Raw genomic sequence first — 22,883 nt, 5'->3', positions numbered from 1 at the left:
AGTGAAACAATCCCATTCTCCATCTCATACGAAAGAACACAATTCTAAGGAATACACCTACCTAAAAAGTCAAAAGAACTGTACTCATAAAACTACAAGATGCTGATGACTGATACCAAAGATGACACAGACAGATGGAAACATACACCATGTTCTTGGATTGAAAGAAGTAACACTGTCAAAATGACCATACTGTCCAAGGCAATCTACATATTCAATGCAACCCTTGTCAAATTAACAATGACATATTTCATAAAACAAAGAAAAACTTAATCTGTACCAAATACAAAAGACTCTGATATCTAAAATGATCTTGAGAAGGAAGAGATGGAGGAATCATGTTCTCTCAGTTTAGACTATACTACAAACTTACAGTCATCAAAGTGGAAGTGAAGTCGCTCAGTCGTGTCCGATTCTTTGTGACCCCATGGACTGCAGCCTACCGGGTTCCTCTGTCCATGGGATTTTCCAGGCAAGAATACTGAAGTGGGTTGCCATTTCCTTCTCCAGGAGATCTTCCTGACCCAGGGACTGAACCTGGGTCTCCTGCACTGCAGGCAGGCGCTTTACCACCTGAGCCACCAGGGAAGTAGTATGATAATGGCACAAAACGGAAACAGAGATCAGTAGAGCAGGAGAGAAAACCCAGAAACAAACCAATTTACTTATGGTCAATTATTCTATAACAAAGGGGGAAAGAATATAGAATGAAGAAGTCTCTTTAATAAGTGATGCTGGGATAAATGGACAGTTACATGAAAAAGAATGAAACTATAACATCCTCTAACACCACATACAAAAATAAACCCAAAATGTATTAAACATCTAAATGCAAGACCAGATAGTATAAAATTCATAGTGGAAAACAAATGCAAAACACTGGCAATATGTTGCTGGATCTATGTCTTAACAGTCACAGTAATAAAAGCAAAATCAAACAAATGAGACCTAATTCAACTTAAAACCTTTTTGCAAAGTAAAGGAAACCAAAAAAGAACAAAATGACAACTTCTGGACTAGGAGACTATATGCAAATAATGCTACCTATAAGGGATTTATTTCCAACATATACAAATAGCTCATACAGCTTAATATCAAAACAAACAAACAATCCGATCAAAAAATGAGCAGAAGATCAAAACAGATATTTCTCCAAAGGAGACAAATAGATGGCCAACAGGCACCTGAAAAGATGTTCCACGTCTCTACTTATGAGAGAAATGCAAATCAAAACCACAAAAATGTATCACCTCCCACTGGTCAGAATGACCACCATCAAACAAACAAATGCTTGAGAGGGTGTGGAGAAAAGAGAACCCTCCTACACTGCTGGAAGGAACATAAATTGGTACTGCCACTTTGGAAAATAGCGTGGAGGTTCCATAAAGAACTAAAAATAGAGCTATCAGAGGAACCAGCAATTCCAATCCTGGGCATATATCCAGAAAGGATGAAAACTAATTCAAAATGATACATGCACACCAATGTATTTAGCAGCACTATTTACACCAGCCAAAACACGGCAGCAACCTAAATGTTCACTGACAGACAAAGGGAGAAAGAATATCTGGTACATATAGACAAGGGAATATTGGGAAGTAACAGTAGCTCGGCCGTGTCCAGCTCTTTAAGACCCCGTGGCCTGCAGCCTGCCGGACTCCCCTGTCCATGAAATTCTCCAGGCAAGAACACTGGAGTGGGTTGCCACCTTCACAGCATAAAACACAATGAAGTAATGCCTTTTGCAGCAATACAGACAGACTTAGGGATTATTCTAAGTGAAATCAGAGAAAGACAAATATCAGAGGATATTATATGTTGAACTGAAATGAATGATACAAATGAACTTATTCACAAAATAAACTCACCAGAATAAAAAACAAACTTATGGTTACCAAAGGGGATAGTACAGGATGGTGATGGGGGCTGGAAAGGGAGAGATAAATTAGCAGTCTGAATATATACAAACTAATGTATATACAAAATAGATAGATAACAAGAACCTACGATATAGCTCCGGGAACTACACTGAGTATCTTGTAAACTGCTGTGTACCTGAAACACAACATTGTAAATTAACTATACCTAAAAAGTGGAGAAGGAAATGGCAACCCATTCCAGTGTTCTTGCCTGGAGAATCCCAGGGACAGAGGAGCCTGGTGGGCTGCCGTCTGTGGGGCTGCACAGCGTCGGACACGACTGAAGCGACTTAGCGTGCACGCGTGGGTGCATGCACTGGAGAAGGAAATCGCAACCCACTCCAGTGTTCTTGCCTGGAGAATCCTGGTGGGCTGCCGTCTGTGGGGCCGCAGAGTCGGACACAACCGACGTGACTTAGCAGCCAGCAGCAGCAGCAGACCTAAAAAGAATGGTTAAAACAAAACCAAAAACAGCTCTTGCGGAGATGTTCAAAAGATGTTTCACAAGGGTGTAAAAACTACTAAATGGGGGGAGCAGTCTATGAAACGAGACGTGTTGACAAAACTGAATACCCACCAGCGAAAGAATTTACTTGGAACATTATCTTACACTGCAGACAAAAACGAACTCAAAATGGTTCAAAGACCTAAACCTATGTCCCAAATGTATAAAAGTCCTAGAAGTAAACGTGCAGGAAATGTTTCTGGAAGTTGGACCCACAAATGATTTACCAGATATAACACCAAAAGCACAGGCCACAAAATAAAACCAGATATTAATAAACTGGACTATATCAAAATTATAAACTACTGTGCATTAAAGTGCAGTGAGTTTGAAAAGACAATCAACAGTAAAAGAGAAAATATGTGGAAATCATACGTCTGATAATAAATGAGTACAAAGAATATATATATAAAAATTTTAAGAGGGACTGATCACCAGTTCCAACATACGGACCATTCCCCAATCAACCAGCCAACGCATTGCAGATACAAAACAGAAACATGAAGAGTAACACAGAAATTTGAACTCAATGGTAAAATTAAAAAAAAAAAAATACCTACAATGCAGAGAACATCAGTGCAGCCAATAGCCCCATAGATATGAGAATGTGAACTTGGACAAAGTTGCCCTGGGATAAATTCCCATACCATTTACAGTAGACGCTAAAATATACGGTCCTTGATGCACATGAACAACACTGTCACGGTGCCCTTGACAGAGTCTCCAAAGCCAGAAAATAACCTGGGAAGATGTATCAGGCTCTCGTGATACTTTCTCTCTCATCATCCTAGAACATACTGACCACTCTGCTAGATAGCTTCAAGTGGTGACTTTGTACAGAGCAAGAAAATAACATTAGGAACAGTGTCTCCATCACAGTTTTCTATTGCCTAGTAAATCCACTCCACAGACACTCAGCAGAGGCTGCCAATTAAACATAGGTGGATTATCACAGCAAGGAAACCAGATAAAACTTCAGACCCTCAGGAATATATTTCAAAGAAATTCAAGACGTAAAATGATACAAAGTAAGGAGAATGGAACATTGGGAACAGCTGACATTCCCAGACTGGGTAGAGCAGCACAAGCGTAAAAATAATAAACACGAAGGTCAGACATTACAGGATCTGGAGCTGGGACCATGCACTCGACCTACAGATGGTAAGCTTAGAGCCCATGAGATTCACATATGCTGCCCTCAGGATCAAGGATCAAAAAGATGATCTCTCTACCTACTCTCTTTACATTTTTCTAAGTAACAACCACAGAGGATCCAATCCACCAGCTTGCCCCACTCCTAAACAGAAAAAACCAGCCCTTTTGAGATACTCATTTTTCTTTATGCATTCTATTTTTAGGTATTCTTACATCACTCCCCACTGTCCAGAGATTTTCTCGTGCTCCAATGTGGAGATGATATTCAGATCCGAAACAGAAATTCTGGGACTCCCCTGGTGATCCAGTGGTTAAGCCTCTGCATTTCCAATGCAGGGGGCGCAGGTGTGATCCTTACTCAGGGACATGAAACAGACACAGCGTCTGAAGACGGTCAGTTTAACCTCGTGAAGCTGTGTCATTCCCGAGTCACCAGAACTCTCAGATGAAAGACATCAGGACCTCCCAAGGGGCACACAGGGAAAATGCAGATACCCAAGGGCAGCTCTGGGAGGAAGTCATCCTCACCCACGGACAGCAGGTTCCTGTAGGTCTCCAGCATCACGTCCCTGTACAAGGCCCTCTGAGCAGCGTCCAGGAATTCCCACTCCTCCTGAGAGAATTCGATAGCCACATCCTCAGAGGTCAGTTGTTCCTGAAATGAAACAACACGTCACCAAAAGGGCCATGAACAGTTCTCATTTTCATGCAAAAGAGAAAGGTTGGTAAGGGGTAAGGATTGACTTGGTTGAAGTATGTGTTCTAACAGATCCCTGCAGGGGTATCTGGAGAAATTATGCATCTCTAATCTTAATTTCTAATGCTTTTTCCTAAGGCCTTATGAGATCCTCCAATTAATATGGATTTTTCATCATTGTTCAAAATCCATGAAATATATATGAATAAAACTCAACACTGTATTGTCTATACAGAAGTGTCAGATATTATGTTCTACCCAGTGAGTGCAACTCATTATCTAGATGACGTACAGCATGAGTGGTGTCTTCAGAGACGACAAAGTCCACGGCACTTTTAATGGAAAGGTCAAAAGTTTCAGTTATGACGTTGATAACAGCAGCAAGGACCAAAAGTGTCTGAAGGCTTCCTGTTGCCCTAAATTACTGTAGTATTACTCTAAGCATTAAATAAGTACTTTACAGGCAAGAACCTGTCATCAATATAATAGCTCATTAAAGAACGCTCTGTTCCCACCTTACAGAAGAAAACCTGTGTCACAGACACTCTGAGAAACTCGACTCAGATCAAGCAGGTAAGAAATGTTACATGAAGCACCTGAACTCAGAAGCTGGGGCTCAGCAACTGAAGCTTACGCATCTAACAGTTAATACAGAGAACATTACAAGTCCTTTGACAGGGGGCTCGTAAAGAAAACTTGAAAGAAGTCCAAGGTGAGACTCTTCCCTGCCCCTCTGTCTTGTCTGCACGGGGAGCAGCTCTCGGGCCTTGGGCCTTCATCCCTTGAAAATGGACACCTGCGCCAAATTCGTGTCTATCCCTTCCCTAATCGGGAGAACCTCTTCCCTCTGTGGAATGATCACTGTCCGCAGTGGTGGTGAAGGATCGGAGATACTGACTGATGAGAGCCACAGCAGCTTGGCAGCCCTAGGTCCCCGGACCATCTCACTTATCCCTAGCCACAGCTTCCAAATCAGTGCCATTTCAAAGGACTCTGACACAGCAGCCAAGTTCCCTGGAGCTGGAGCTGCCACAGCAGGGCTGGCTGGCTCCAGGGCTGGAAGTGGGACTGTGTTCGGGAGCCTCATCACTGTTACGCCAGGAACCCTTCCCTGAAACAGTAGCTCTTCTACGCCACGGGCTTGGCCCTCTCAAAGGCCATGGGGCTCTTTTGGCTGATGGTGGTCTGGCTCATCTTCTGCACGATGTGAAGGGGCTCTTTCCACCTCCCAGAGTTCTTTCTCCTGTGTCTGCCCTGTATGTTCCCTTTCCTGGAACTCCCCAGGCAGCCTGGGGAAAGTGGTGGGCTCAGGGTTTGACAGAAGGAAGACAAATAAATACTGTATTAATATTAAAAAAAAGAAAACAAACAAAAAAACCCCCACAGTCCAAGGTGAACAGTGTGGAACGGCACGAAAGGTCTTTAGAGATGTAGATACAGAAACACAACTGCTAGTAATTTACTACTTAAAACACTAACAGGATTGTTTAGAAAATTTCAAGGCCACAGATTATACTGATGACATAATTTCAACTGAAAAAAAAGGTGGTATGTAGTTTTAAAATCATGATGTCTTCTATCTAAACCACAGACTTGCACATGCATGCATACATATCTATAAAAAATTAACTGAAATGAGAGGATTTGTCTCTTGACAGATTCATTGGACAATTTTATATCACCCGCATGTATTTTTTATTCACATGTATTTTGGCATCTTTCAGACGATAAAAATGTATTTTCTGTATTCAGCTGAGTTTATCAACAGGATTCTATACTAGGCTACCAAAAGAAAACTGGTAAAAACATTAAAAAAAAAATACCTGAACTCAATTCATAATAAAATTACCATATACAGAACTACAAATACAATTTTATCCATTTAAATTTACATAGCAAGGCATTAACAGAAGCCAAAGACTTTCTTTGCTTTTTTTCCCATTAATGAAACAGTGATTTGAAATTAGAAGAGTCATTAGATTATGACAAAAAAAAAATAATCACAATAGTAAAGTAAAAAAACTTCTTGGAGAATTAAAAATCATGGCAAAAAAGAATATGGAAAAAAATATATAGTTATTAAGCAAGACTATCTCAAGAAACATCATGATGGGAAGGAAACATTCAATATATTCCTTCCGAAATTTCAGTGTCCAGGGTGCCTGTCTTTCACCACCCTACGATGCGCATGAGCAGGGGCCACTAGAAGTAACAGGAGGAAAAACCCAGGGCAAGAGACACAGAGTTTGTCAGAGAATTGAAACAGGTAGTACTCATACACCTAAGGACGCGGAAAGGCGAAAAGAGAAAGGACGGAAACAGACAGTCCATCCTAAAGAGAGCAGGGGAGACTGTCACATCAGACAGAACAAACTGAACAAAAACAAAAGTGCAATGAGATACATCGTATAACGGTAAAACCGTCACCTTACCAAAACGCTGTAACAAGTAAAAATATATACACATCTAACATTAGATATCTCAGAAAAAAGAAGCAGACATTAAGGGAAAGGAAGACAGAAATAGTGGCACAGGAACAGTATGAGATTTCAACGCCCAAGTTGAACAGGCATGTATGGATCACACAGCCCAACAAAAGCATAAAACACGTGCATCTCAAGGACACATAAAACATTCTCTATGAGAGGCCACGTGTTAGGCCAAAATTAACAACTTTAAGAGATTGATACCATAAAAGTATCTTCCCTAACAACAATGAAATAAACTCAAGAAAAAAAGAAAATTCCCCAAATGTGGACAAACAACTCACTCTTACACCACAAATGGGTCTAAGAAAAAAAATCACATGGAAAATTTTAAATACATGGATGAAAACAAAAAGACAACATTACAAAATTTATAACACAGAGAGAAGACTGTGCTAGAAGCAAAGTCTGAACTGTTAAATGCTTACAGTAAAAAAGAGGAAAGATCTTAAATCTGAACTCTATTTTTAGACCTCTAGGAAACAGAAAATGGAAAACAAACTAAACTCAAGTTTAGCAGAAGGAAACAGGTAAATAAGAAAGATTAAACCACAGATAAAATAGAAAGCAGAAAAATATAAAAATCAACAAACCAAGAGTTGATGTTTTGAAAAAACTGTATAGGAAAACCCACACCTAGACTTAGGAAAAGAGAAAAAAAGATTCAAATAACTAAAAACAGATATGAAACAGGAGTGATTACAACTGAGGTCAAAGAAAGTTTCTAAAGATAAGGAAGTACTATGACCAATAATGCCTATAAATGACAGAATATAGGAGGTACTGGCAAATTCTCAGAAACATACAAACCCTTTTACTTATTAAGAAATAAAAACATTGAGAAGTGTTGAAAGTGAAAGTGTTAGCCACTCAGTCATGTCTGACTCTTTGTGACCTCATGGACCGTAGCCCACAAGGCTCCTCTGTCCATGGAATTTCTCCAGACAAGAATACTGGACTAGACAGCCATTCCTTTCTCCAGGGAATCTTCCGACCCAGGGACAGAACCTGGGTCTCCCGCACTGCAGGCAGATTCTTTATGATCTGAGTCACCAGGGAAGCCCATTATAACTAGAGAGATTTAAAAAGCTGTCAGAAACCTCTAAGAAAAATACAGGACCAAAGTCTACCAAACATTTACAAAAGAATTACCACTAATCCTGCTAATTGTATGGAGCAAGCACGGTTCTAATGGTTTGATGATTTCCCAAAGACACAAGAAAGGAAAACTAGAAACCAATACTCCTGACAAATACTGATGCAAAATTAAAATACTTGCAAACCAACTTCAACACATATTAAGAAGATTTGGAGAAACAGACAGAGAGAACAGATGGAGGGGGAAGGGGAGGAAGGAGAGGGTGAGATGTATGGAGAGAGTAACATGGAAACTTACATTACCAGATGTAAAGTAGAGAGCCAATGCGAATTTGCTGAATGACTCAGGGAACTCAAACAGGGGCTCCTAGCAACCTACAGGGGTGGGATAGGGAGGAAGTTGGGAGGGAGGGGACACATGTATACCTATGGCTGATTCATGTTGGTATTGGGCAGAAAACAACAACTTCTGTAAAGCAATTATCCTTCAATTAAAACAAATAAATAAAAAGATCTGACACCATGACCAAGTGGATTTTATTCCTATAAGGCAAGGAGAAGTCAACATACAAAAATCAATTAATATGACACAGTACATTAACAGATTAAAGGGGGAAAAAAACCAGGATCATCTCGATACAGAAAAAAACATTCGACAAAAATTTGACAACCTTTCAAGATGGAACACTCAACAAACTACCGACAATAAATTATACCAACATCAACATAAGAAATGCCATTATGAAAAGAGCACAGCAATGGGGACAGAATGAAAGCTTTTCCTCTGAGGTCAAGAAGAAGGCAAGGACGCACACTCTGCACCGCACTTCAACAAAGCACTGAAACCCTTAGAGCAATTAGATGAGAAAAGGAAATCAAAGGTCCCCAGATTGAAAAAGAAGGAAATCTATCTTCTTTCCCACATGACAACGTTTCATAGGTAAGAATCATAAAGATTACAAAAGAGACAGGCTATATCAAAAAATATTCTTTAATAACCCCACAAAGGATCAATCAACCAATTAACTCATTATCAAAACTGCCGTGACAAGCTTTGCAGAAGCAGAATAAAACATGGTGAAAGTCACAGAACTATTCAAAGAGCAAACAGCGAAACTCTGGAAGAAGGAAGATGGAGGTCTTTCTATTTCAACACCTATTACAAGGTAATCGAGGTGATGTGGTGCTGCTATAAAAACAGACAAAGAAACCAGCTGAACAGAACACAGTACTCAGAAATAATTCTTTGTGCATATGTAAGGTATATTCACAAGCATGTCTAGGTACACAAAAGGGCAAGGGCAGGCTCAATAACCATGATGCTGAGAAAACAGATATCCACCAGCAAAAGAATGAAGGTGGAATCTTGCTTGCATTAAAGGTTAAACAGCTCTGTGTCAAAGGATTCAAACCACAGAGCGAAAGGACAACCTCTGAAGAATGGAGGTGATGAAAATTTCCACCTGCCAGAGACTTAGATTCATTTCATAGTTTAAATCTGATGATAAACTAGAAAACACTGTATCACTAATGTCTATTTCTCAACTTTCCACTCTATTAGCAAGAAGGATTTAGAGATTGACTCACGTTTTAGTTTGAACTGCCTTAAAAGAGTCAGAACAAACTGCCCCTAATTGATCTGATTCCCAGATTTTACCAGCTATTGTGCACATTAATACCTGACTTCCACATGCAGTTTCCTTACCCTGGTTGACAGAGCTCCTCACAAGGGCCAGGTCACCGGGTCACGGGGAGACGGGATCTAAGTGGAGACGACAGGCCCCGAGGGAAGGCCCCGGGTGAGTGTGCGTATACAGGAGTCAGACAGGACACTCCAGAGTCAGACAGGATTAGCAAGTCCAGAAAAGGGCATTTCAGGAAAGGACAGGCTAAATGTGACCTTACCTGAGAAAGAGCCATGCCTCACTCCTTTTCTTTCCTCTTCCGTAACTTCAGAGCTTCCTCAGGCAACATACGTCTTCAGAGGTCTATCGTGAAAGTCGAAAACATGCTGTTTGATGCTTAGAGTTAACACACCCCCTTGCGGAGCCCCAACCCCACACACAGGGAAGCCCTCACCATGAGGAACAGACAGGCCCCTGTGGCCACTGTCTCAGGAGGGACTCAGGACAGTCCACTTCCACAGAGAGACCAACACGGGACGTTCCCACACGTTCCCTCGGATCACACTCCCCTTCTGGTGAGGCCTCATGTCCCCAGCAGCAGGGGCCACCTCAGCTGACCAGGCAGTCTCCTGCAGGTCACACAGCAGGCCCTGATCCATCCCCAGTCAGAACAGAGCATGCCCTTCTCAGCCCCGATCTCAGCCCTCAGGACTGGGAGGACTCAGAGTCCTGATGCTCAGTGAGGGATCCAGATTGGAATCAACTGGGGCATCTTAAACATTCTCGAGCTGTGGACCAACACAAACTACCTGAAGGGGAAATCTCTGGTCAGACGGTACAAAACACGGGTATGCAAAATGCCTCCTGAATGAAACGTGGAGCCTGGACTGGGCACCGTTCGGAGAAGAGCACCCCCCAACTCTCTCTTTCTTTCCCAGCCTTACTAAGGTATAACTAACAAAAATGGTATAAACGTACTGTGTAAAAAGTGATCATGTGATAGATTCATACACGAATAATTGTTATAGTCGAGTAAGTTACACTTCCTCCTATGAGTACACTACATTATTTCTCTCTGGGCGAATCTCAAGTATACAGAAACACTACTGGCAGCGTGCAGTACCTCACAACCCCAGAACTTACTTATTTTACAACAGAAAACCTCTACCCTTTGCCTACCAGTGCCCCATTTCCCCCTCCACCCAGCTCCTGGTAACAGCCTTATAACTCGATGGCTCTATGAGTTTGACTAGTTTCCACACAGTGTCTGTCCTCCTTGGTGAGGCTTATTTAACTCGGCATGATGTTCTCTAGGTTCATTCATTTTGGCATAAATGCAAGATTCTTGATTTTTATATTTATATAGAGAGACAAATAGTTCATGAATATACAGTATATAATAAATATTTCTATACCACACTTTGTTACCAATTCTTTCGTTCAGAGACATCTGGGCTGTGTCTATGCCTCGGCTACTGCAGAGCCAGTCACACTCATGGGACTCCGGACATATCTCTGAAAAACGGATTGCTCTCCCTTTGGATATCTGTCAGAAATGGGTTTGACAGACTGTAGAACTGTTCTATATTAATTTGCTAAGGAGCTTCCATTTTATTTTCCAACACAGCAGTACCATTAACATTACCACCAACAGTGCAGTTAAGATTCCGTGTTTTCTGTACTGTGCCTGTGTGTGTGCTTATTTTGGGAGGGACAGGAGCAGGTAACACAGAACCCAGCTTGGCAGCAAGAGAGTTGCAGCTGCATCTTCTAGAGGACGAGCCTCCAGGCTGCAGATCGCTGTAGAATCGCAGCCCTCTGATTTTTCGGAGCCATCTTCCCCTACGTCACAGGACTTTATGACTCTTCTCAGGTTGGGGCCAGAGATCCCTACCGAGCAGGACCACCTTATAACAAGCATTCTGCAATCTTAACCTTAGTACTCCTAATTTCCCAGCGGGCTTCAAACAAACTTACAAACTTTCATGATGTCCAACAGAGTGTCCACAGGGCCCATAATGAGCCCTGAACCCTCTTATACAAACACAAAGCATTCCAAGATGTCATAACTCATGCATGAGGCAAAATACAAAAGAGGACATCCAAGGGTCCGCTAGACACAAAACATCATATTTTCATTTACAGGGAGTGACCCAGGTCAGACACCGAAATCTCCAAAGACTATGAAAAAGAGGGATAATTCCAATGATGCACATGGCCCAGTGAGACCTCAGCATCTTCCAAGGAAACACTCCAGATTCTCTTGGTATCTTCCCAAAGGCACATGAACCTTTCTGCACCGGCAACCCCAAGTACACAATGATACCAAAGTTGATGCAAAAAATGACCTGAGATTTTCCCTGTTACTCTACGGTGCCTGCCTGCTAAAAGAGCCAACAGAAGCCAGGGAGTGCCGGCAGCCACCACGGGAGGTCCCACCCGTGACAAAGGTCATGCGGAGAAGACCTGACAGGCAAAGGCGGATCAGGACTCGAGGGGCTCCCTGGACCCGCTCGAGCATCTCCCCCCAAACCAGAATCTGTCTGTCTTACTGTTTTGTGCCTTTCACCAACTCTCCTGACATTAACAGGGGGCTATCCCCGACCACCTTTCTCTGGAGAAAATCAGCTTAGGGCTCTAGCTAATAAGTCTTCTGGACATGAGAGGAATATATCAAATTAAACCCCTTCTGTTTACATTCTAGCTTGCCTGGCAGGTTTATCCAGACTCTTGCAGCTGCACATATGATTGTTCACAGCCTCCCAACTGTGAGAGGCACGGGAAGCCTAAAACATAGAGCCTTTCAAAGAGTTAAAAACTATTAGAGTAGTGCTGGTGTAGGATTTCATTATTGGGCTAATGCTTGTTGCTAAGTTCCCGTATCTCTTATCCACTGTGCACCTGGGAGTGCAGTAGTTAACATAGTTGGAATGTAAGAAAAACAAGTGTAGCCTTGAATTTAACCACATCAGACCTTTGAGCTAATTGGTTCTTTCTTGTAACTCACTGCACCTTTGCTCCGTGAGAAATGTAACTCTGTTTAACATTTTCTGAGGCTGACATAGATTAGAAATATTAAAAAAAAAAAAAAAAAAAACCACTTTGAGGGAAAATAAGTTTCCTGGTTGAGCAGCCTTTATCAAAAGAGGGTCATAAAATGTCCACAGGCCTCCAAGGCCAGAAGATAATGTACACAACATTGTTTATGAGAAAGGTTTACAGAAAAAATCCTGGTTTCGATAAGGACAAAACTGCTGGAATGTCTGGGCTGACTGTATGAGCTTACATCTTTCGTTTCCCTCTATGTACAAGACAAGGTATAAAAGTCCCTTTTAAAAACAAAGTTACAGGGCATCACTCACCAAAGAAGCTTGGTCTCCCCGTGTTTTTCTTTTTTTTCTCTCTTTCTCTCTCTCTCTCTCTCTCTTACTCTTTTTTTCAGGCTGATCCCCGGCAAGGGAGTGGAGCAGATGCTGGGGGCACCTGCTAGAACCAGCCCCTCAAGCCCAAGGCTCCCATCCTCCTGCACCCACAGGTCCCTGTGGGCTCAGCCCAGGCCCCAGTTCTAACAGTGGAAAAGACTTCTCTTGGCTGAGTTCCACGTGCTTCATTGCTGCTCACGTGTGGTCACGAGGTGTCAAATCAAACCTGTGCAGGCACACGTCAGCCTCAGCACTGCTGTCCCGGGAAACACGGGCTCGGGCAGCAGAACCTCAAACCACTCCATGCGGGCTCTCCGACAATCCCGCTTCCAGGTGCTCCAGCCTGAATGGAGACATTCTCTTCCAACAGACCCACACACCTCTTGTCCCTGCAACTACACTTGGGATGGGCGCACGCTCCACTCACTGGGCTCACCTTGATGCCCCCCAAGTACTGCCACAACCCTCCTGCAGACCCCACCAGGCTCCCTCTGCTTTCCCCATTTGTCTACCTCTCCGCCCTGCATGACTGGACTAAGCAGGACTAAAGCGCACAGGGGTTTCTTGGCAAAGGGGATCACAAGAGGAGTGCCCACGAGCTACCACCCAAAGGACACTGCACACGCAGAATGAAAATCAAGAGACCGGCCCTCCGGCGAAAGTCTGCCGCCACCTGGGGACATTATGGAGTCCGCGTACAAAGGTGCTGGAGATGAGGAAGTCTCAAAGCAAGGGTCTCCAGGTCCCACCATCTCCTGTTTTCTCCACCCACACCTACTTGGAAGCTATTCTAGCTCTTGGGGTTGGGGGGGCGGGCAGCGTCTCCTTCCTGCTCCATTAGGTTTTGGATTTCTGCTCATCCTCAGTGCACTGAAATCACAACGCTGACACTGAGCACAGGAACTCCTAGATGGCAAAGCTGCTGTCCACGATGGCGACTGGTCCCTGGATGGGCAGAGCTTAGATCTGGGGGCTGCAGAGGACTAAACGAGGGGACACCTTAGCCCACTGCTTGAGGACACCAGTCCTGTAGGGCTTTTCAGGACTTCCTATATTTCTTGGCTCTTCTTTTGAGTAATTAAGTAGTCACATGAGGTAAAGATCAATTACAGCTGAAATGTCCAGAACATGGGAAACATCATCACCTGCCCTGTTCTCTTGGTCTTCCCTGAGGATTATTCAGCCCAACCCATAGTCCTGTCATCTACAGACATTTCCAGTATCAGGTACTGCAGCCACGCTGGAAAGAAGAGGAACACTATGAGCCCTAAGAAGAAGGGAACCAGGAAGGACTCAAAATAACCCATGAAGAAGGGCACTAATTTCTGCTGATGGCAACTGATACACAGGCAATAAACCTGGGTAACAGGAGAGAGACTGTTAGGAGGGGGTGGGGAGGCCTCTCTGAGCCTAGACTTGAAGGGTGACAAACGGCCTGAGGCACAGTGACCTGATGGTGAGAAAAGGAACTACAACGTCAGACGGAAATGGTTTTGGTATTTGGAAACAGAGACAAGGTAAATGAGACCAGGACAGGCTGAACCACGAGCAAAAGGTCAGCTCCCAGGATGAGGCTGGACACACTGACAGGGCCCTGAGCTTGACAGAGGGCTGTGGAGCCACAGCGAGGAGTCAAACTTTTGTCCCAAGAACAAAGGAAAGCCAGTGCAAGTCTGAACGTCAGGATGTAAAAAAAATCTCCCTTCAGATTTAGCCTTATTCACTGAAGTCATCTGATTCTGAGCCTGTGATCCTGCCTCCATCCTACAGTTTTCCTTTTCGTTTTTCATTCAGGGAGGACTGGGATCTACTTAAAATTCTAATTATCGCCAGACACTCCCTCCAAACCAGAACTGCCACACATAGACACACAGCCAATTTGGCTAATCATTTCAGGGGTCAGTGTTGCTCACACTCAGAATTTCTGGTCTAGTCTCTCATCTCCATGTTACAAGTGGACTCCCTCAGGCCGAGAGAGAAGCCGTTTATGAGAAGGTCTGAGCTGAGTGAAAAGAACCGGGTGTAACTGAATAATGAGGTGAGAGGCTGAAGGGCAAGGGGGCCGAGTTTGTCCTTAATGCCCATCCCATTTAACACCAGGAACATCTGTCATGTACCTGAGAAAAGGAAACTTTTCTTTCAAGATTGGGTCAAACTGATACCAAGCAGGTAATTCTTTATTATAAGATTGCAGTAAAATATTTTAAAAATACAAAATTGCAAATATATGTCCACCAGTACAAAAAACATTTTAAGCAGTCAGCTTAGAAATAGGATCTGAGCAATCTTTTTTATCATGAATAGAGAGGCTCTGTTGGAAGGTTGCAGGTCAATCCAGCCCATCTTTACTCATTTTCACAGAAAAGTCAAAAAGGGACCTGAGGGAAACATCTTCCTATCACCTCACAGCTCATTTTTCACTGATCATAGAAAACAGAGAAAACAGACCATTAGACTAATCAGTTAAACTAGGTGTGTTTTTTTTTTTCTTTTCTTGAAAGGAAAGAATGAAGCATTTTATGTTGTTGGTTTTATCATGTTAAATGTTCTTTTATTTTCCCATTTCTCAAAGAAATGCCTTTAATTTCACAAGATCTAATGTCATACCTCCGTTATTCTCTGGTAAAGAGCTGAGACCAGAAATATCCATTTGTGTGTGTACATGTAAACACATACACACAACTCACGTCTTTGGTAAAACCACAGCTGAAAATATGTCTATGTTATTACACGATGTCCCATACATAAAACCCTCCAAAATGTATGTCTCTTTGAATTCAGAGAAAGGGAGGGGACGTGATCTTTGCTTATTAACTTGTCTTTTTTCCGTTTCCTCATTTTTAATTTTTAATTACTTTAATTGGAGGATAATTACTTTATAATATTGTGATGGTTTTTGCCATACATCAACATGAATTGGACATGCGTCCCCCTCATCCTGAACCCCCTCCCACCTCCCTCCTCACGCGATCTCTCTGGATTGTCCCAGAGCACGGGCTTTGGGCGCCCTGCTTTGTGCATTGAACTTGCATTGATCATTGTATTTTACACATGATAATATACATGTTTCAATGCTATTCTCTCAAATCATCCCACCCTCGCCTTCTCCCACTGAGTCCAAAAGTCTGTTCTTTACATCTGTGTCTCCCTTTCTTGCCCTGCACGTAGGATCATTGGTACCATCTTTCTAAATTCCATATGTATGCATTAATATACAGTATTTGTCTTTCTCTTTCTGACTTATTTCACTCTGTGTAACAGGCTCTAGGTTCACCTACCTCATTAGAATGGATAAACGAGGTGACATTTTTGCTATGTATGGCACAAAATAGTCTAAGATGATTTACTACTTACCAAAGAAAATTTCAAATGTACGAGACGAAGGGAAGAAAGCACTCAGGCAAGGAATAAATCTGAAAAAAATTTGAAAAAAAAATTGTGAATTATTTTTAATCTAAAAATCTGGTGTCAAAGTTTAAAAAAAACACTGAGAATAATCATATTTAGAAAAGGATGATAAGAGTAGAATACTGGAAACTAAAAAAGCTTATTTCTGAAGTTAAAAATGATTACAGAAACTGAACGAATTAAGACCTACTCCAAGCCACAAAAAGCACCATACATAAAGAAAGGAGAAAATGTGAATCCATTAAAAAAAAAAAAAAAAAAAGCATTCCTTTAAAAATGCTACCCAATAGTGATACAGGGGATAAGAATCTGCCTGACAACGCAGGGGACATGGGTTCTACACCTGGTTCAGGGAGATCCCACAAGTACAAGCAACTAAGCCTGTGCACAACTACCAAGCCTGTGCACAACTACCGAGCCTGTGCTTTAGCACCTGGGAGGCACAGCTCCTGAGCCCACGGCACAGCACAGCCCAAAAAATTCATTGGAAAAAAAAAAAAAAAAAAGCTACCACAGAGCGACAGCCAGTCATTTCTTGCCCCACGTCTCTTCTTCCCTGACCTCTGTCTCATGATAGGACAAGGGAAGGGGGTCACTCACAACTCAGTGAAATCAAGCCACCGCCCCAGGCTCAACAGGATTTGCAAATGAAAGTCATCTTCTGCCACAAGTAATAAAAAAAAAAAGACACAAGCCTTACAGACAGGAGTTTTGAAATTCTCAGCCTCCTCTGTAAAACTAACAAAATCATCTGTATTCAAACAACTGGCCACACCTGGATCGAGCTTACCCCTCTGTTCACCTATCTCCCTATTTCATCTGGGTCTCGGTGCCTCTTTCTCCCCCTCTGCTCTCCTGCTGCTCCTGCCCTATTTCCTCCCTCACACGTGTCCTGTCCCAGGCTGCTGCAATTGGTTCCCCCTCGAAATGCTCTCTCCCCAACCTTCCTGAGTCTTTCAGAACTCCATACCTAAGTCTGCCTCTTTCCTCCCCCATTTCGGCTCCCTCTCTGCGCTCCAGATTATTCCTCTTCTCTCGCTGTGACTTTTCCTTCCTCCCCACTCTCTGGCAGGCCATGTGGCTATGCTTCCTTCCAGCCCTTTCTTCCTCTGCTCCTTACGCTTTGGCCTCTCTCTCTGCCAGCACCATGATAAAACCAGCCACCTCAGATTCAGACTTGAACCGTTGTAGCAGAAAATCCCATGGACGGAGGAGCCTGGCAGGCTGCAGTCCATGGGGTCGCTAAGAGTTGGACACAACTGAGTGACTTCACTTTCACATTTCACTTTCATGCATTGGAGAAGGAAATGGCAACCCACTGCAGTGTTCTTGCCTGGAGAATCCCATGGACCGGGGAGCCTGGTGGGCTGCCGTCTGTGGGGTCGCACAGAGTCGGACACGACTGAAGCGACTTAGCAGCAGCAGCAGCAGCAGCAGCAGCAGCAGCAGCAGCAGCGGCGGAACTCCATCCGGGTGAAAACACAACTCGGGACTCTAACCCAAGAGGCCTGGAGTCAAACCCGGCCAAAACCCAGTTAGGGACTCTCCACCTCTGAGGTCCCTCATTGCCCTTCGCCTCCGCGCTCCCATCACTGAGACAGGGCAGTTCTCCCAATGCTGTGTTCCAGTCCCTGGAGATCTGGCTTTCTAACTGATTAATACTTCTCTATTTCACTCACTTGGCTATTTGCAAGGCTTAACCTCTTTGACTTGACTATCCCTTTGCAAATCCGTCAGCCATTCTCAGGGTTCCCATTGGTTCTCCCTGATGCTTTTCTCCTCAGCTTGAGTTATTTCCCTCAGTCCTTCTGACTCTGCTTCTCCTGATCCTCCTGCCTCCTGAAGTTACTGAGTGGGCGACACAACGAGACGCCCCCGGACCGGAAGAGCACCCTTTCCCACCGAGCTGAACTGGGCCTGGGACAGCAGTGGCTGCCGCACGGCGGGCCCAGGTCACCTGCCCTACGCGGGGTGAGGGGACGGGCTGACAGGAAAGGGGGCTGCTGCGGGGCACAAGGAGCGGCCTCAGGAGGCGCGAGGGCGGAGCGGCTGGGAGGCCGGGGGCTCAGCAGCGGGGAACCCCGGGATCGAGAGCAGGCCGCGGCCTATCTGGGCTCTGCCTCCAGCGGTCGAGAAGGCGACGCGGCGGGGCGCGACTGCAACTCGCGAGAGGGGGCTCTACTTGGCGAGGCCAGACGTAAAACAAGGGTTTTAAGCAGGAAAAGGTCGCCAGAGGCGCTGTCTACGCGCACCGAGGGCCGAAACCGCCCCTGCAACACTTGAAACCCAAACGAAAAGGCAACTGGGCCGCAGCGGCGGCGGCAGCGACTCTTCGGGGCCGAGCACCGGGTGCCAGGGTTCTCAGGTCGCTGGCAATCCCCGCACCGTGCGGACGAGTGAGCGGGGCCGGCGGTGGGGCCTGCAGGGGCGGCGCGCTCTGCAAACTTACTCTAGAGGGACGCCTAGGCGCCGCTGGGGGACCTCGGCTCCGCGCTCTCCGACTTCCGGCTCTGAGCGAAGGGGCTTTTGGTGTTAGAGCCGCGGCTTCCGGTCAGGGGCGGGGCGAGCACCCGCTGTGCGCAGAGCCCGCGGGAGGGGCGGGGCGCGGAGGGGGCGGGGCGCGGGGCGGGGCGCGGGGCGGGGGCGGGGCCTGTTACCTTGACAGCACCAAGTTACCTCCTGTAACACTGCTCAGGTAAAAGCTTCAAGTTATGTCGGAAGCCAAGATACTTCCTCTTAAGAGTAAAAGGGCTTATTCTCAATAAAAAAGCTGTTTTTCACAGCATGTTGTGCTCAGCTCCTGGTAGTGACCATAAGCAAGTCAGGGATCTGGGAACTTGGACAGTTTTAAGAAAAAAGAATGGGACTAGTCTCTATGTTACAAATACAAAACTCTGCCTGGGTAGAAACGGGTTAGGGTTACATCAAACAGCAAACTCAGCATAGTGCTGAGTTCAGCAAACTCAGGGTCACCACCTGGGTGTCTGAGATGGAGGACTTCAGGGATGTGAACATTTGGGTCACTAACCACAGCCTTTAAAAGAGCAACACACTTTAAATGACTATAAACTGCGTTATTATTTCTTTTATCCGATGTGTTTTAATTATTTCCCTTTCTAAACCCACTCTTTAAACAGTGACATAAAGGGGGTTATATAAGCAACTCTTACAATGACAAATATCATTGTGTGCGTTTAAGCTACAGAGAAACGTTAACTGATACGTATACTATGAAACGATTATCATAATAACTTTACCTAGCATGCATAATTTCATATAGATAACCTAAAAAGAGAAAGCAAAATGGGAGAAAAAAAACATTTTTTTCTTTTGATGAGAAATCTATTATTCTTTAAAATAGTCTATTATGTACTTTGGAGGAAGCGCTTAGTCGCTCAGCTGTGTTGGATTCTTTGCGACCCCACGGAGCATAGCCTGCCAGGCTCCTCTGTCCGTGGGACTCTCCAGGCAAGAATACTTGAGTGGGTTGTCATGCCATCCTCCAGGGGATCTTCCCAACCCAGGGATCGAACCCATGTCTTGTTCACTGCAGGCGAATTCTTGCCTGTCTGAGCCACCAGGGAAGCCCGACTGTTAAGTATCTTTCCCCAAAACTTGTTTAGGAAATTACACTAAATGATATCCATAATGTAATTTCAAGTTGATTTATATGTTCAGTGTGAACACACTTAGAATTTTTCACTTTCTCTTTGCAAGTTCTAATATATTTTAGGTCTTTATTTTCTAAAGCTAGGACAAATCTCAACAGCATATTAAAAAGGAGAGACATTACTTTGCCCACAAAGGTCTGTGTACTAAAGTTATGGTTTTTCCAGTAGTCACGTATGGATATGAGAGCTGGACCATAAAGAAGGCCGAGTGGTAAAGAATTGATGCTTTTGAACCGTGGTGTTGGAGAAGACTCTTGAGAGTCCCTTGGACTGCAAGGAGATCCAAACAGTCCATCCTAAAGGAGATCAATCCTGAATATTCACTGGAAGCGTTGATGTTGAAGCTGAAGCTCCAATACTTTGGTCACCTGATGTGAAGAGCCGACTCTTAGAAAAGACCCTGATGCTGGGAAAGATTGAAAGCGGGAGAAGAAGGGGATGACAGAGGATGAGATGGTTAAATGGCATCAACAACTCAATGGACATGAGTCTGAGCAAGCTCTGCGAGATGGTGAAGGACAGGGCAGCCTGGCAGCCCATGGGGTTGCAAAGCGTTGGACACGACTGTGCAACTCAACAACAACGTTCTCTCAAATGTGGGTAACAAAGTCTGAAACTACAGTCTTCTGAAGATTTGGGATTTACGGATGAACTGCATACCCCCATCAAATCATGGGATGTAATCAACATTTTCAAAATATTCAAAAATGGCAGATTACACGTTACTTTCAAAAACACGTGTCAAAATATATCAGTCTTAGCAAATATCTTCTTAGATGTGCTTCTAGTAGCCAACTCCCACATTTAGGTTTGTTTCAGAGCAGGCTGTTTGATTCAAAATCTCATAGGCATTCATTATTCACTTCAGTTCAGTCGCTCAGTCGTGTCCAACTCTTTGTGACCCCATGAATTGCAAAATGCCAGGCCTCCCTGTCCATCACCAACTCTCAGAGCTTGCTCAAACTCATATCCATTGAGTAGGTGATGCCATCCAACCATCTCATCCTCTGTCATCCCCATCGGCTCCTGCCCTCAGTCACTCCCAGCATCAGGATCTTTTCCAATGAGTCAACTCTTCACGTGAGTTGGCCAAAGGATTGGAGTTTCAGCTGGAGCGTCAGTCTTTCCAATGAACACCCAGGACTGATCTCCTTTAGAATGGACTGGTTGCATCTCTTGCAGTCCAAAGGACTCTCAAGAGCCATCTCCAATACCACAGTTCAAAAGCATCAATTCTTCAGCACTCAGCTTTCTTCACAGTAAAACTCTCACATCCATACGTGACCACTGGAAAAACCATAACACTGACTAGATGGACATTTGTTGGCAAAGTAACATCTCTGCTTTTTAGTATGCTATCTAGATTGGTCATAGCTTTCCTTCCAAGGAGTAAGCGTCTTTTAATTTCATGGCTGCAGTCACCATCTGCAGTGATTTTGGAGCCCAAAAAGAGTCTGCCACTGTTTCTGCATCTATTTGCCATGAAGTGATGGGACCGGATGCCATGATCTTCGTTTTTTGAATGTTGAGCTTTAAGCCAACTTTTTCACTCTCCACTTTCACTTTCATCAAGAGGCTTTGTAGTTCCTCTTCATTTTCTGCTATAAGGGTGGTGTCATCTGCATATCTGAGGTTATTGATATTCTCCTGGAAATCTTGATTCCAGCTTGTGTGTCTTCCAGCCCAGCATTTCTCATGATGTACTCTGCATAGAAGTTAAATAAGCAGGGTGACAATATACAGCCTTGATGTACTCCTTTTCCTATTTGGAACCAGTCTGTTGTTCCACATCTGATGCTTCCTGACCTGCATACAGGTTTCTCAAGAGGCTGGTCAGGTGGACAGGTATTCCCATCTCTTTCAGAATTTTCCAGTTTATTGGGATCCACACAGTCAAAGTCTTTGGCATAGTAGATGTTTTTCGGGAACTCTCTTCCTTTTTCGATGATCCAGCAGATGTTGGCAGTTGGATCTTTGGTTCCTCTGCCTTTTCTAAAACCAGCTTGCACATCTGGAAGTTCACAGTTCATGTATTGCTAAAGCCTGGCTTGGAGAATTTTGAGCATCACTTTACTAGCCTGTGAGATGAGTGCAACTATGCAATAGTTTGAGCATTCTTTGGCAGTGCCTTTCTTTGGGATTCGAATGAAAACTGACCTTTTCCAGTCCTGTGGCCACTGCTGAGTTTTCCAAATTTGCTGGCATAGCATGATTAGAAGCTCCCATCACTATGACTTGGCACATGGGATCCATATCCAGTCCATCCCGAAGACTCATAAACGGAGCTTTCATCATGGCTAGGCTTCATGGTTAGAAACTGAACATTCTCATGATCAGATGGCTCAAGTCCTAATGCCTGAACTCAACATAAAGGTTTTCCCACACTCATTCCATTTGGGAAGTGTTGCCCCAATATGTTCCGAGCTTGTGATCTTTGGGTAAAAGCCTTGCCACACACTTTACATCTGTGTATTTTCTCTTCAAGATAAATATTCTGCCATCAAGTGATAAGTGAACAATAACATGAAGTTTCACCATATTCACTTCAGTTCAGTTCAGTCGCTCAGTCGTGTCTGACTCTTTGCGACCCTATGAATCACAGCACACCAGGCCTCCCTGTCCATCACCAACCCCCAGGGTTCACTCAGACTCATGTCCACCGAGTCAGTGATGCCATCCAGCCATCTCATCCTCTGTTGTCCCCTCCTCCTCCTGCCTTCAGTCCCTCCCAGCATCAGAGTCTTTTCCAATGAGTCAATGCCGGGGTCCAGCCTCAGCAGAGTCCAGGGATACCCTCAGGATGGATGACATTGGCGAATGAATGAATAACAGGGGGTGACCAAGCTTCAGTGAGCAAGGCCCGTCACTTTATTTTCAGAGAGGGCTTTTATACCCTG

The 22,883-nt window shown here is 44.1% G+C and overlaps 1 protein-coding gene across 3 annotated transcripts in view; it reads right to left on the bottom strand.

Moving 5' to 3' along the window:
• The window catches only part of LOC101117055 (zinc finger protein 160-like), a 71,361-nt gene extending 52,534 nt beyond the window's left edge, over positions 1–18,827 (bottom strand). For 2 of the 3 annotated variants that reach the window (XM_042242142.2, XM_027963207.3), the window contains exons 1-4: positions 18,765–18,827; positions 16,262–16,320; positions 9,766–9,848; positions 4,108–4,234 (exon numbers count right to left, since the gene is read on the bottom strand). In XM_042242142.2, the coding sequence (XP_042098076.1) occupies positions 4,108–4,234; positions 9,766–9,780 (142 nt within the window). In that variant the 5' untranslated portion in view covers positions 9,781–9,848; positions 16,262–16,320; positions 18,765–18,827. The remainder of the gene's footprint in view (positions 1–4,107; positions 4,235–9,765; positions 9,849–16,261; positions 16,321–18,764) is intronic. The other variant, XM_042242140.2, reaches the window with a different exon arrangement.
• Between the last annotated feature and the right edge of the window lie 4,056 nt (positions 18,828–22,883).

This window comes from Ovis aries, chromosome X (assembly GCF_016772045.2).
Source record: "Ovis aries strain OAR_USU_Benz2616 breed Rambouillet chromosome X, ARS-UI_Ramb_v3.0, whole genome shotgun sequence".
Lineage (NCBI taxonomy): Eukaryota > Metazoa > Chordata > Mammalia > Artiodactyla > Bovidae > Ovis > Ovis aries.
The sequence above is the reverse complement of the archived record's forward strand: the minus strand, read 5'-3'. Positions and strand labels throughout refer to the sequence as shown.